This window comes from Pempheris klunzingeri, chromosome 7 (genome assembly GCF_042242105.1).
Source record: "Pempheris klunzingeri isolate RE-2024b chromosome 7, fPemKlu1.hap1, whole genome shotgun sequence".
Lineage (NCBI taxonomy): Eukaryota > Metazoa > Chordata > Actinopteri > Acropomatiformes > Pempheridae > Pempheris > Pempheris klunzingeri.
In genome coordinates, this window is record NC_092018.1 from 8,620,192 (window position 1) to 8,633,895 (window position 13,704).

At 40.4% G+C, this 13,704-nt stretch overlaps 3 protein-coding genes across 3 annotated transcripts in view; 2 read left to right on the plus strand and 1 right to left on the minus strand.

Annotated features, from left to right (window-relative positions):
- The window catches only part of oxct1a (3-oxoacid CoA transferase 1a), a 43,363-nt gene extending 39,298 nt beyond the window's left edge, over positions 1–4,065 (minus strand). The window contains exons 1-3 of the mRNA XM_070833174.1: positions 3,843–4,065; positions 2,256–2,364; positions 1,605–1,695 (exon numbers count right to left, since the gene is read on the minus strand). Of these exons, the coding sequence (XP_070689275.1) occupies positions 1,605–1,695; positions 2,256–2,364; positions 3,843–3,947 (305 nt within the window). The 5' untranslated portion in view covers positions 3,948–4,065. The remainder of the gene's footprint in view (positions 1–1,604; positions 1,696–2,255; positions 2,365–3,842) is intronic.
- Positions 4,066–5,902: 1,837 nt separating this feature from the next.
- On the plus strand, positions 5,903–9,769 carry rimoc1 (rab7a interacting mon1-ccz1 complex subunit 1). Its single transcript, XM_070833176.1, has 6 exons — positions 5,903–5,997; positions 6,726–6,835; positions 7,562–7,708; positions 7,990–8,121; positions 8,264–8,378; positions 8,474–9,769. The coding sequence occupies exons 1-6, from the start codon at positions 5,904–5,906 to the stop codon at positions 8,707–8,709; spliced, it is 834 nt and encodes a 277-aa protein (XP_070689277.1). The 5' UTR covers position 5,903; the 3' UTR covers positions 8,710–9,769.
- A 5-nt stretch (positions 9,770–9,774) lies between these two features.
- fbxo4 (F-box protein 4) lies at positions 9,775–13,475 on the plus strand. Its single transcript, XM_070833175.1, has 7 exons — positions 9,775–9,930; positions 11,407–11,681; positions 11,774–11,994; positions 12,381–12,456; positions 12,581–12,753; positions 12,848–13,074; positions 13,185–13,475. Exons 1-7 carry the CDS (start codon positions 9,775–9,777, stop codon positions 13,275–13,277), a joined length of 1,221 nt encoding a protein of 406 aa, XP_070689276.1. The 3' UTR covers positions 13,278–13,475.
- Positions 13,476–13,704: the final 229 nt, after the last annotated feature.

Here is a 13,704-nt window from a genome sequence, read left to right on the forward strand (position 1 = left end):
TTAGGAAACTTCTTTCTAAAATTACATGTTACATAACTACTTCTCTCCCCCTCCAGCCCTCTTCACTCTTCCAAAAAAAATTAAACACGTTTCAGCTGTGAGCAAGAGCACGGTGGGTATATAGCACACGGGTCTGATAGCTTTCATTAAAAAAAAAGAGAATTTATCATTGACAGTCATGCGTAACGCATTCCAGCTGATGACAGTGTAAGTCTCAATTTTCAACTACCCTCCCTTTGTTGCAGTGTAAGCCAGACGCAAGCCTGCCTCTTTTTAAAAGCCCCAGTCAAAACAGCACTCATAAAGAGAATAGAAAGAAAGGTGCTATAGTTCACGTTAAATAAAAATGTTTGAAACTTGCTTGTTTGAAACTTGCTCAAATATTAAGGGGAGCAGTGATTGTTAAGACAGTCAGGCTCAAACAAGCATTTTGAGCACCTGCACCAAGAATCAATATATACCAAAAGACCATGAGAAAAGTCTAGTGAAGAGTAATGTCTATTTAGGAAACTGACCCACCATATAGTCCTAGTGTTGTTCAGGCTAGAACTAGCACAGAATTGTATTCAAAAAGTCGGTGTAGAGACTTTGAAGCCATTTTGATCTTCCTACTGCACAAAGCTGTGTGTACGGTGCTGGAAAAGCATCTGCTTATAAACTGCAGTCTCTGGTCAGAGAGGGAAACCTCCAATTTATGCAGAAACTGTTTAAATCCTTAAGAAGTTAAGATCAGGTTTTAGACAATATCTCAAGTTTCAGAGTTGCTATGTAAACAGTGCAGATGAAACCATGTTCTCCGTGTGGCAGCACATTGCGATTCAATTACAGAAAAGGACTGAAACATGACAACTGACAAGACTGTTGCCAAGTCTACAAGAGAGACAACATTAATCTTACTTTTTTCTTTGCATAACTTTCTACTGGGGAATTTAACCCTTAATGAAGGTTGCCTCCCTCTTTATTTTTGTCATTTGTATCCCTTTAAAATAAAATGATTTTCTTTCTATGATTTTCTTTTCTAGGAGTTGAGATTTTACCTGAAAATATTGAGCCATGAACCCTGTGTAGAGCAGAATAAATGACTGCATCTCTAGTGTGACACATTGTACATTAGTACGCATTGAAAATATAGAATATACAATAAACTTCTAACAGTATTTCTGTGAGCAGCGACACACACAATATCACCAATTCTGCAATTCTTGATAACTTATCCAAAGCGACAAGGTCACCAACACCGTCCCATTAAAAAACAGTCTGTAAGGAGTGACAGACTGCTCCAACAGTCCAGTCAACACTTCCTGTTTGCTACCTGGAGAACTACACAGGAGGGGGCGACAGGTGAGAGTCTCACTCCTTGACTGTTGTCAATAGCCTCTGCTGTCATTTGTTAAAGGCAATAAGCAAGACTCATGTTTACAGGTGGGGAAGGATTAAGAATGTACCAATCTCTGTTGGGTTACTTCACAGACATGACAGACTGCACACTGAGTGACCTTGTGTACTTTTATGCATAGTGCAACTCAAAGAAAAACAAGTTCAGTTTTTCTTTTTTCACATGTATGGTACAGCCATGCTTTCTCCCCTCCATACTCCACACTTACCCTGCATTGTTGCTGACTGCAGTCAGATCCTTAACACCAGTCTTCAGTAAACTGTTGATAAGATTCTCTGGGATACCACACAATCCAAAGCCTGTTAACAAGGGCACAATTAACAAAAAATGAAAAAAAATCATAGCAAAAAGTGTGCAACGGGTGAAATATGATCATTAAAGGTGGAACTTTCATTCAGCAGGTGTAGAAAAAATATAATCTCTCCACACAGGTAAAGCCTCCGTGATAACCTTGAATCAAACCGCAGGTAATTGTAGTCATGTATGTTTGTCAGCATTTTTAATTACAACTAACACTGAGTGAGGCAGATTTCTGTTCCATTGGTTTTTTTCTTCTCTCTCAGACAGAAGTGTGACACAGTGGAAAATGTTTAACAATGTCACTCCGAACTTGACTATAAATAAGAGCTGTGGAATTTGAGTGTGCTGTGTGTGTGGATGCAAATCACCCACCGTGCCCGGCGGTTCAAGCTCACTTGGCTGTAAAGTAATCATTGCACAGGCATTGTTGAACATATTTCCATACTTTTCATCAGTTAACATAACATGTATGCTGTTAAAATGCAATTTGCCAGAACTGATGTGTATATAACCATCCTACAACCTTGGAGTCAGATTGTTAAAGTGCCGTATGTCTGACCTCCCACCAGTATGGTAGCTCCACTTGGGATATCTTTGACCGCCTCTGTAGGATCGGCGTAGAACTTTGAACTTCTCTTGCTGGAGGTGGAAAAGTAACAGCCGCAGGTCTGTCAAAAGCAGAACAAGAGGAAAAATAAAAGCAAAACACATTCATTTATTTTTCCCATCAGTAACATGAAACTCACTTTAAGGGATTTTGGATTAAGGCATTTCGGTATTATGCTTGAAAATGTAAAACCTTGCTTGCTTTAAAAGAAATAGCCCGATGCATAGGGGCAGCTAATATGTTTGTACAGTTTCAATGGCTGATCCAGTTTATTCAGTTGAGGAAAGGAAAGATAAGCAAAACTGCTGAACAAATCCTACAACAAAAGGAGTGGAGATTTAGAGCAGCCCACAGCCAAGAGTCCCGACCCAACAGGGTTAGCTGAGGACTCAAATTTAAAATCCTCTGTGTCAACCATGATCAGCTAAAATTGTACCTGCTGTGCTCAGACCTAACATCATTTTGAAAGTAACTGTGCTTTGTTTTGTCACTATTCATTTCCGGGGTAGTGGCTAAAAGGGACTGAAACCACGAGGGACTTCACGTCATCTCGCCATTACCTCTTCAATATTATGGTGCCGATTCTCTGTGTATTGCAATTCCACTGTAAAATCTGTAATACTGACATTCGACATCATATAACTGTGATTTCTGACGGCTTATTACATAGTGAACTATTGAGAGCACTGTTTGTCAGACTTGGAGGAGGAAACTCCACACTGCTTTGCAACGTTCCTCCTCATTCACCTCCAATTAAAGTGACCATTTGCTGTACACCGTGTTCTGCAATATTGCTTCCTTACTGACAACATTGCATTGTTGATTTATTCACTCATCCAAGGCTACATCTCGGATTTAAAAAAAAATCCTTTGCATTTTGCTATTACACAAAAAACTGCAAAGACTCCTTCATACTGTTACAGGAAAAGAAATGGTCAAGGGACCACGATCCCTTTAGATACTGATGTCTAAGAGCGTACCATTCAGAGACTGCATTACATGATGCCCAGACTGTGGGCACTGACAAAAAACAAACATGATGGAAATATTGTAATGAGGTTGTGAGTAAAGATGTGCTGGTAGGGGCAGATTATGCAGGCACCTGTGATCACCTCAGCTACAACACATATGGACACTGGACGCATTAACTGCACTGCATGTAAAGCTGCAGGTTTGACTCATGTGCACAAGGTGCTTTAGGAATATACTGTCTATGGTTTTAAGTCACTGACCCGTGCAATGACATGTGGGCCCAAATAATTAAATTCCCACAGTGCATTACGCAAAGTTGTCAGCAGTTTGTGAAATGGGCGCTAAATGTGTTGATGAAAGTGCAGAGAATCCCACCAGTTCACGATATCAGTTGAAAGCAGACCTAAATGACTATACGTGAAGGTTGGTGAATTACCTTACTTGCGTCCAGTCAAACCTTCATAACATATAACGTTATGACCTTTAAATGTTGACCAGCCGTTTGAAATAATCTCAGTTCAACCTGGTTGTGTCTAGAGCGACATAGTGCATCGCTTATATACCGACCTTGCTCAACTGGAGATGAGTGAAGTTTAATGTGGTTCTGCCGGAACCTGAGAGGTTTTTGAAGAATAAATTCTCCGCTCTGCACAAAGCTTTGAGGGCCGCCATGTTTTGGAGCTACACACCGGGTATAAGCCGAGGAGGAGCGGGTGGAAGCTCCGGTGGACGACAGATGATGTAAGATGAGCCGAGCACTCACAATGTGGCTGCTAGCTGCTAGCTCGCACACACACACACGCGCGCGCGCGCACACACGCCTCAAAGACAGCGCCACGACGGCATTGGCTGACTCCTCAATGGGCTGGACCAGCGCAAGTAGAAACAGGGGGGCTCGGCAAGTTCATTTCAATTTAACACTTTCACCACCAATACGCTATAATAATACGTACGTAAGGCTCTTTGCGTAACTTTCCTACTGAGAAATTTACTCTTGAGTCTTAGATGGGAACACGACTTGTCTAAATCCTATATAATACAATTTTATTATGGAATTTAAGCCTTAATGAAGGTTGCCTCCCTCTTTATTTTTGTATCCCCTTAAAAATAATGTATTATAACATATAATATAATATATGATATATTTTCTTTCTAGGAGTATCACAGTTTAGATTTTACCTGAAAATATTGAGCCATGAACCCTGTGTAGAGCAAAATAAATGACTGCATCTCTAGTGTGAGACATTGCGCATCAAAGTATGCATTAAAAATATAGAATATATAATAAAGGGCATTGGCATAAGCAGCTAATTGCGCTTTACAGAATTTCTGTGAGCAGCGACACACCCTTGTGCCTGCAATTCTTGATAATTTATCTGTAAGGAGATGAAGTGACAGACTGCTCCAACAGTCCAGTCAACACTTCCTGTTTGCTACCTGGAGAACTACACAGGAGGGGGCGACAGGTGAGAGTCTCACTCCTTGACTGTTGTCAATAGCCTCTGCTGTCATTTGTTAAAGGCAATAAGCAAGACTCATGTTTACAGGTGGGGAAGGATTAAGAATGTACCAATCTCTGTTGGGTTACTTCACAGACATGACAGACTGCACACTGAGTGACCTTGAGTACTTGTATGCATAGTGCAACTCAAAGAAAAACAAGTCCAGTCTTTTTTTTTAACATGTATGGTACAGCCATGCTTTCTGCCTTCCATACACTTTCACTTAGCAGATTAAGGGTATGACAGATTGGTTTAGAAAAAATAACTTGATAAACCTTGAATCAAGCATTGCAAACTACTTTAGTGTTAACAGTACTTCTAAATCCATAGGTGAAAGATATAATGCAGTGAATAATGGAGATTATAACAAAATACACAAGGTTTTTAGAGATCACTTTGGAGTATGCGGGAACTTCAGGTTGTGACACGTCCCCGCCCCTTCCTGTCACAAACCACACTTGCTGTAGACTTAAATAAAAAGTAAAATAATTGAACAAAACCTAATGTAAGGAAATATCCGAGTGGCCGAAAGAAAGAATCACTCTGATTGGGTGAACATAAGATCTCTGATCGGCTGAAAGAAAGAAGCTATCTGACTGGCTGAAAGAAATAAGATATCTGATTGAGTGAAAGAAAGAAGCAGTTCAAAATTATTATATTCAGTTCCAACCTGAACTATTATTCAACAGGCAATTAATTTCTATTGAATTATTGGCTACATTGATCCTTAAATAAACTAAGCTGGTCCAGGTTCAAGAAACACAGGTAACTAGTTTCACACACTGGCAGATGAGCGGGGCAAGCCAATAACACACAAGCATACAACATTAGCATGTAGCTTGGAGTCATAAAACCCCTCTATCAGGATCTTTTTCAGGACATGGCGGGGAAACAAGTCAACCAACTCCACAGCATCTCTTTGGGACAGGGTTATTACTTTAAATTGGCTTAAGTGTGGACGCTGTCACTGGGCGGTGTGATGAGAGCTGTGTGGACGATTTCATGCCGCTCTGATCTAAAGCTGCCCTCCTTCCTCTTCCCTTCGCGCATGCCCACACTGAGGCGCTGATGACATCCTACGAGCACGTGAGTAATCCCTGGCTCACGTGACGAATACTTTTTAGTCATGGCCGACGAGTACAGGCGACAAGGTTTCGAGTTGGAGAGAAGGATATTTGAGTTAGACATTAAGTGTTCTAGTCTCAGAGCCGAAAAGCAAGGTATCGATAAGACGTTGATTTTGTTTTGTCTTGTAGACATTGTTGGCTCTTCGTGTGCGTGGGTAGCGTTGTTGTTCAGTTTATTAGCCAGCTAGCAAGCTAGCTAACGTAATTTAACGCAGCTTGCAACCATAACAACAACAGCTGCTGTCTGATGAAATATTGCATATTGACAAATAATACTCCGCTTACAGTTAACTAACAGGCAACAGCATGTTAACTTAGTAACGTTACAGTAACGGTTGTTCAGTGGACGATGATTGTTTTTGATTATTTGGTTGTCCGGTGTGACGGCTAGCTTAAGTTTGCTAACGTTAGCTAAAATGCATCATTGTTGACAAAGGTTAATAGTGACCATTAGCTGACCGTAAAACATAACTGCGCAATACTATATAAACCATAGCTGAGAGCAAATAGTCCAAGTAACATTGCGGTTATTTTATGTTGAATTGTATCTTTTTATATTTGTCATTACATGTCAAGCATTGTTAAACGCTTAAAAATGTTGGTACACAATTATTGCAATAATTGTTTACGGTGTTGTCGCGTAGATTTGTCATTTTAAAACTTGTTCTGTTTTAGCATCAGCCGGATTGTTTTGCATGAACATTGTTGTAAATAATAAGCGCTAATCAACAACAGCAGTACTCGAAAAATGTCTAACCTTGGAGACCGTTTTTTCTTTAGATCTGTAATTGGTAATACGTTAACATTTCGTTTTTCCATAGATGATGACTATTTACAGAATGCGTCTGCCATACTAGACAAGTTGAAAAGCTATTACAGGCAAGGAGGGGAGAGTAGCAACCTTTCCAAGGTGCTGCAGGATTACACGCAGGTACTTCATTGCATCAAACTTCACTAAATGTCTAGAGCTGCAATTAATGATTATTTTCATTTGTTAGTAATAGCTAGTTATTATTTTTGAAATTATTCCTTTAAGTACAACAACATAAAAAAAGCAAATATGCCCATCAGTTTAGCCGTTCGGTTCAAGATCACATGCTATACACTGCCCAGTAGGGGTTATATTTACTTTTTGGGGACAATTATTTAATGCCCAGGCTGCAAGACAAGTTACTTGGTATGAAGTTTTAAGGGTTGCTTAAACTGGGGGAAAGTAAAATCAAGGAGTCAGTTAGTTTTGGATTGTCAGCCACTTTGCCTAATAGTCTAAACTGACTGAAAAGGCTCAATAACATCTTTAGTATCAGGATACCAATATTGAAGCAACTGGTTGCTACTGAACACTCAACAGCTATTGAGAAGTTAGATGTTAGTAAGGACGCTTGGATGTTAAGTTTCACTTTTAGAAGGGGTTTACAAGAGGAGATGAGGCCACAGCTACCACTTCCTGGCAGTTATATTCTCAGTTTCATCCCTGATTTGATCCGCTTTGTTAATGAACTCAGTAAAGTCATTTAGTGGAAAGAGGGAGGTAACTGTTTCTAATAATACGTTCTGATATTTAACAGATTTTTGCAATTTTGAAAATGTTGCCTAGTTTTATTGCACATTGTATTCTGTGTTGGGTGTGAGTGTATATTTGTCTTTCATCATTCAGGTGATCCTAGACATCACATTTTATGAAGAGAATAAACTGGTGGACCAGGAGTTCCCTGAGGACTGTTCACCATTTAAAATCCAGCAGCTGCTGCAAGACCTGACTGAGCCTGAGGTTTTAGCGGGGAGGCTGGCACCAGCACAAGAAGTGTGTATTCATGTCTCAAAATGATTTTGTGTGGCTATCTGATTGTGTCTTATGAGTGTCGTGCAATGTAACATACAATATCTGAGGAGAGGTGAGCACTATTGGTGCCATAAAAAATCTACCAGACCCTGTCTATATATTTTCTTTTTCTGGTTGGTTATCAAGTATTCCCAGTGAGAAGTCTAATTCACTTAAAATTTCTGTTTGGTTTATGGTACGCACTTGCACACACATCTACTTGTCATGTGACAGCAGTCTTTGTGTCTTTTGGTCTGTGATAGGTGCAGTCTGTGTTGGGCCTAGAGCTGCTAGAATGCCTTTACTGGAGACGTGGAGCTCTGCTGTACATGTACTGCCACACCCTTCATCAACGAAAGCAGTGGATCAAGAAAAACAAGGACACATTCCTTAAGGTACTACACTGATGAGATCTAAATAAGTGATTTGGTAAATTATATTTGTGAACAGTGGCGTGGGCAATATTATCTACAGTTTTTTTTCTGGGCGTTTGCTGATGTTAGACCTTGTACTCATCTGACTGATCTGTTAATCCAGTGTATTCAGGAAGGAGTGCGCTACCTGATGCGGATGCTGCAGGTGAGAAACTCTGTGAAACTGAATGATGGCGTGGTGCTCCATGACACTGCTACAGCAAGCTTCCTATCTGAAGGTAAATATTTCAGTTCAGTAATCTTTGAACAACAGTACAGGTCTGTTGCTTGAATCCTTTGATCATACACATTACCTGCTTATGTTTTCGGCCAGGTATCTTCTCAGACACACACCTGCTGACAATGATGTACATTGGGGAAATGTGTTTCTGGGCAGTCAAGTACGAGGACTGCAGCGGTGACACTATGGATCGCAAAGAAGATCGCCTCCAGTTTCGGGACATTGGCACACAGATCCTCAACAAATATGTGCTCGCCTGCGAGGGGCCCCTGCAGGGCCAGGGCTGGAACACAGAGAATGCCAAGGAAATCCTAAGTATTTTACAGTGAGGCAAGCTGCTCCTGCGTTGAAGTTGCCCCCAGGCGCAGATCTAAGTTCAGTAATCAAATGTGTGTCAACCCCAAATAAAAATGGAAGCCATCAGGTGGGGTGTAATGTTGGGCAGGGTTAAGGGAAGGCACGGAGAGAAAAGTGTATGTGAGGAAAAGAGTCTTTGGATCAGTGTCTACAGGCAACCTCATCCCATGCCGAACGGCCCAAGGCCAAAGCAGGTGACTGAAGGGTTAGAAAGTATAAGAAAGGTGGTGTAAAACGGGCAGAGGCTGCACAGGAGGCTGTTTAATGATGTTTTGCCCTGTCCTGCTGGAAAAGCAGTTATCATCCTGATTCCAGACTGTTGACTGGGGCACTTATTTTTGCTCTGAGAATGTGTTATAATAACATTAATATTAATATAAAAAGGTTATTAATAAATTGACCTTTTTTCATTTTTTAAGATTGTTACAAGTTTGAAGATAATCCAGCTGGAAATAAGACATTGCACAGTAACATTGTATTTATTGTTTTTTTTTTTTTTTGCCATTTTGTTATGCTTTTAATATAATTGCAGATACATTATATATGTATGTGTGTATAAAATATACACACTAAAGGCAAAGAAAGGTGTTCAAAAACTGTTTGACAATGATGTTTTCATGACCATTTGAAGTATGTTCAGATTTGTCCATACCAGCTTTGTAATGCGCCACTTGTACTCCATCTATTGCAACCTCCATTTTTCTGCCACTTGAATAATCTTGATAGTATAACTATTAATAGAAAATCTGTGTTGTTTGGACGAAAATCATTTTCTTTTTTATGTCCTCGTTGACAATAAACACGCGACTTGTTTTAAGGAAAACGTCCATTTTACATTTACATTACAGCTCTAAGTTAAGTTTTCAGACGCAGGTCCAGTTACGCAGTATCCTAGAAATACACTTCCCATAATGCCCCGCTACCGCCAGCGACAAGGAAGTGTGACAGATTGGGGAAACGTAACATTTCCTGTCATCTCGCTCGGTTCATGCTAACCTGCTGTGTGAAATCAAAAATTATTCTTCGCAGTTAAAGTCATGGCAGCAAAGACTCAGCAGCTGAACGAGTCTGTAGTTATCCGCAGCCTGAGGCGCTTCAGAGACAGATATTTTCCAAATGGTGGCAAAGTTGTGGAAGACCCGACTGCAGACACGGGAGAAGAGGCTCAGTCGGGATTTTTGGATAGTTTACCGGTGAGACAAATGCTTGTCATTGAAATTTTTCATTTATTCCTCTATCAAATAAAAAAAAAAAAAGTACCCTGTCAGTGCTTTTTGTGCATTAACATCTTATTTTCACAGCTTTAGGCAGGACAGTGTCAGGTGGGAGAAATCAAACATTTGTACAAGTTCGATAAAAATGAAAATGGACAACATGGCCCTTAAAGTGAAACAAGCGGGTTAAATATTGCGAAGAGCAAGTGAGTCAAATGGTGAAAAGAATGTTTTTAAGCAGTGTTGTTAAAGTCTACAGCTTTTAAACCGCGGTGATACCTTCAAGTTGACTTGACAATATTAGTGAAAACTAATTAAAGTGATACAAAATTGAGTTGATTTCATGTAGCATTGCTAATGTGTAATTCCTTGTTATTTTATTTACACAAATATTTTAATAAAAAATAATGGCATTTTTCCCCCAGTAGCTTCCATGTAATGTGAGACAGTGACTCCAAATAAATTATTAGTAGTCTAGAAATCATTAGTACACAGACAGCATAGGACAGACCTCTTCATATTGGATTTAAGTGGCTCTATTTTTAAAAATATATATAAATATTGTATAGACAAGCTATGATTTCAGTATAAATTTCAAATAGGACACACCTCTAAGTACCTAAGCCTAAGTACCTAAATCTGTCCAGTTTAGCAATACTCTTTGTTAATGATTTAGTCATTAGTGTAATCAGGTCAGGTACTGATTTGGGGTCACATTACATGGAAGCTATCGGGAAAAAAATAGCACTTTTTAGAAATATTTATGCAAAAATAGATACATTCAGTATTAGCAATCAAAATAGGAGTGCAACATGAAATTAATGAACTTAAGAGTAATTTGTTGATGATCCCTAAGGCAGGGGGTGAGCTGACTGTCCTCCTACTGCCTATATAATCATTACATTTACCAACAGCGCACTCCTATACATTCGAATATTACACAGAACATATGATCAGCTTGCGACGGATTACAATATTAAAATGCTGTTCACACGTTAAAGCATCAGTGAGATCCAATAATATGTAATAACCGAGAGGGAGCATTCTGCCTCATAATGAAAACTTTTACTTTTGATGTTCAATGTTTAGGTTGAGGAGGGAACAGTCAGGACAGAACAAAATAATAAAGAGGCTTGATGTGTAGTTTGATACGTTGAGAGTTGCAACTTGTTGTCCTTTTCCATGGAACAAGCCCTCAGTTTACTCTGTATTTGCACGTAATACTCAGTAAATCTTTTTATGCATTGAACTCTACCCGATTCAGTGTGATTCATTTTAGCTTAAAGTAAGATAAAATGTTTTGGATGACTTGAGCACATTTTGGCCCAGCTGAAGTTTTTTTTATTTTTCCACAACAGCAGTAAATTAGAACTAAAAGTCATGGCCACTCATACTTGTTCATGGCCTTTAACAGCAAGAAGTGAAATCCTCATCATCATACCCTCCCTCCTAAAGGTGGACGTACAGTTCCTGATCATGACCCTTCTGTCTCCTGCTGATATCTGCTGCCTGGGAGCTACCAGTCGGTACTGGAGGGCCATGGTTAGAGATCCTTTACTGTGGAGATACTTCCTGCTCAGGGACATGCCACACTGGCCCTCCATTGATCATGTGACCATGCCTCAATTGGAGTTGCTGGATACACCACTAATCAATGAAGATGAGACCCTGGAAGACAGAGAAGAGGGACAAGACAATGGGAGGGAATTGAACGTTAACTACATGTCAGAGTGGGTATTTTTTCTCTGGAGTCCTGTCTCAACGTCAATTGGTAGTAGTTGGTAGACAGGGATGCTTTTGACTGCTGATTTTGGCTCAACAGATACCTGAAAGGCTGCCCATCCTACAGACAACAATGGCTTCCCTCACGGCCGACATATGAGGTTGTGACCTCATTTCTCCAGTCTCTGGTGCCCTCATCTGAACCACGTTACGCCATGTTTGGCCCTGGCATGGAGCAGCTGGACATCTCTTTAGTCACAAGGCTCATGCATTCCCCAGATGTGCTCCCTGTGTCGGGTACTCCACACAGACAGATAAATGGTGAGATAACATTGATGTTGTGGGCTGATGATGAAAGATGATCTGGTCCTTTCTCATCATTAGTAACACAGTGATAAAACTACCCCTAAATCTGTTTTAAAGTCTAGCTTCCTCTTAAGATAAAAAAAGGGCTTTTGCTGGAATCATACTGCTGTACAGTTACGCTCCAGTGCAGATTTAATACAAGTATTGCATTAATGCATTTCAATCACACAGACTCAGTCAGGAGACATATAATTGGAAAAAAATATCTTATGTGTTGGTTTATTTGTCCACCACTAGGTGGCAGTGTTGGCCCACAATTGTTATGTTGCCAGCTAAGATCAGTCAAGACAATCCAAGACAGTTACCAAACTAATTTCAATCTTTTTTTTGTTTTGTTTTAGGTATCGGCTCAGGCATCAGCTACATGTTCAACAATCAACACAAATTTAACATCCTGACTCTGTACTCAACCAACAGGTAAGCACAAAGTAAGCACCGTGTACTTTGCACTTTGTTGCAATTTGTTGCAACAAAGTGTTTATTATCGTCATTACTGTGATTACGGCTACAATCATTAAACTTTGTGTGTTTGTGCATGCAGGGCAGAGAGGGAAAGGGCCAGAGAGCAGCAGCAGAGCATCAGTAGTAAACTTTTTACCTTTGAAGGAACAGATGACTCAGGCCACCCAGTCTATAGCCCTGCTCCTCAGGTCCAGCATGTGTGCCAGGTGGTGGATGGCTTTATCTATGTAGCCAATGCAGAGATCGGGAGAGGTAATATAAGAGGACACTTCTATTTTCAGCTTCTGCTCCTCTGCTACCTCCCACATCACATCAAGCGTGTTGGTTGAAAATATGTTCTCAATAGGTGAGGGGGACTCCGAGGTGGCTCAGATTCGGGCTGTGCTGAGCTCTGCTGGGAGTTCAGCCTCCAGGCCTCTGCTGGTGCTCTCCTGTGTCTCCAGAGAAGAGCCAGATGCAGTCGGGACAGCCAGCCTGCACACTCTTACCAGCAGAAACAGGGCCAGGTGTAGAATTCCCTGTGTTGACATGGCAAAGAGACTGGGCCTGCCCCACCTGGCTAACCCCTGGAGGGTAATTGTCTGCAATTTGATTAGCTGACAGGCAACCATTGCATTTCTGTCAATCCAGTGTTAGTCTGAGGAGATTTTCAACCTGTGTTTGTGTTTCTCTCTCTTATTCAGGTGCAGGATACAGTAGCACAATCCCTGTCTGGTCTCCTGGATGGCATTTCCTGGTTGCTTAGATGTTCTGGAGTGAAACTCTATGGTAGCTAGTTACGTAACGTCTGCAGCTGCCAGATGAATTAAAACCACAGACCTCATTGCTGTGTCATCCTGACACCAAGATAAACTATGGCATTTCCTGAGTAATGCGTACCACATGTGCACCGACTGTCTCAGGATAGGAGCATGGATTTTAATGAGGCCGAGCAGCAGAACTGATTGGTTTCCAGCTATTATTCATCTGGGGGATCTGACAGAGACCTGTTTGCCCTTATACCCTATGATCTTCTTATATTTGTAATAAAATATACTGCTTTAATTTCATTTAATTTTTTATGTTTTATCAAAGGCTCATAATGTCACCATGAAGAAAAAGTCGACTTTAAGTTGTGTTAAAAGTAGTTTCTGTTGAATGAGTGTATTTTTTATTTTTTTTCCCAGGAACACTGCTTGTTCTTTGACTCCTGAGGCCAGTTTT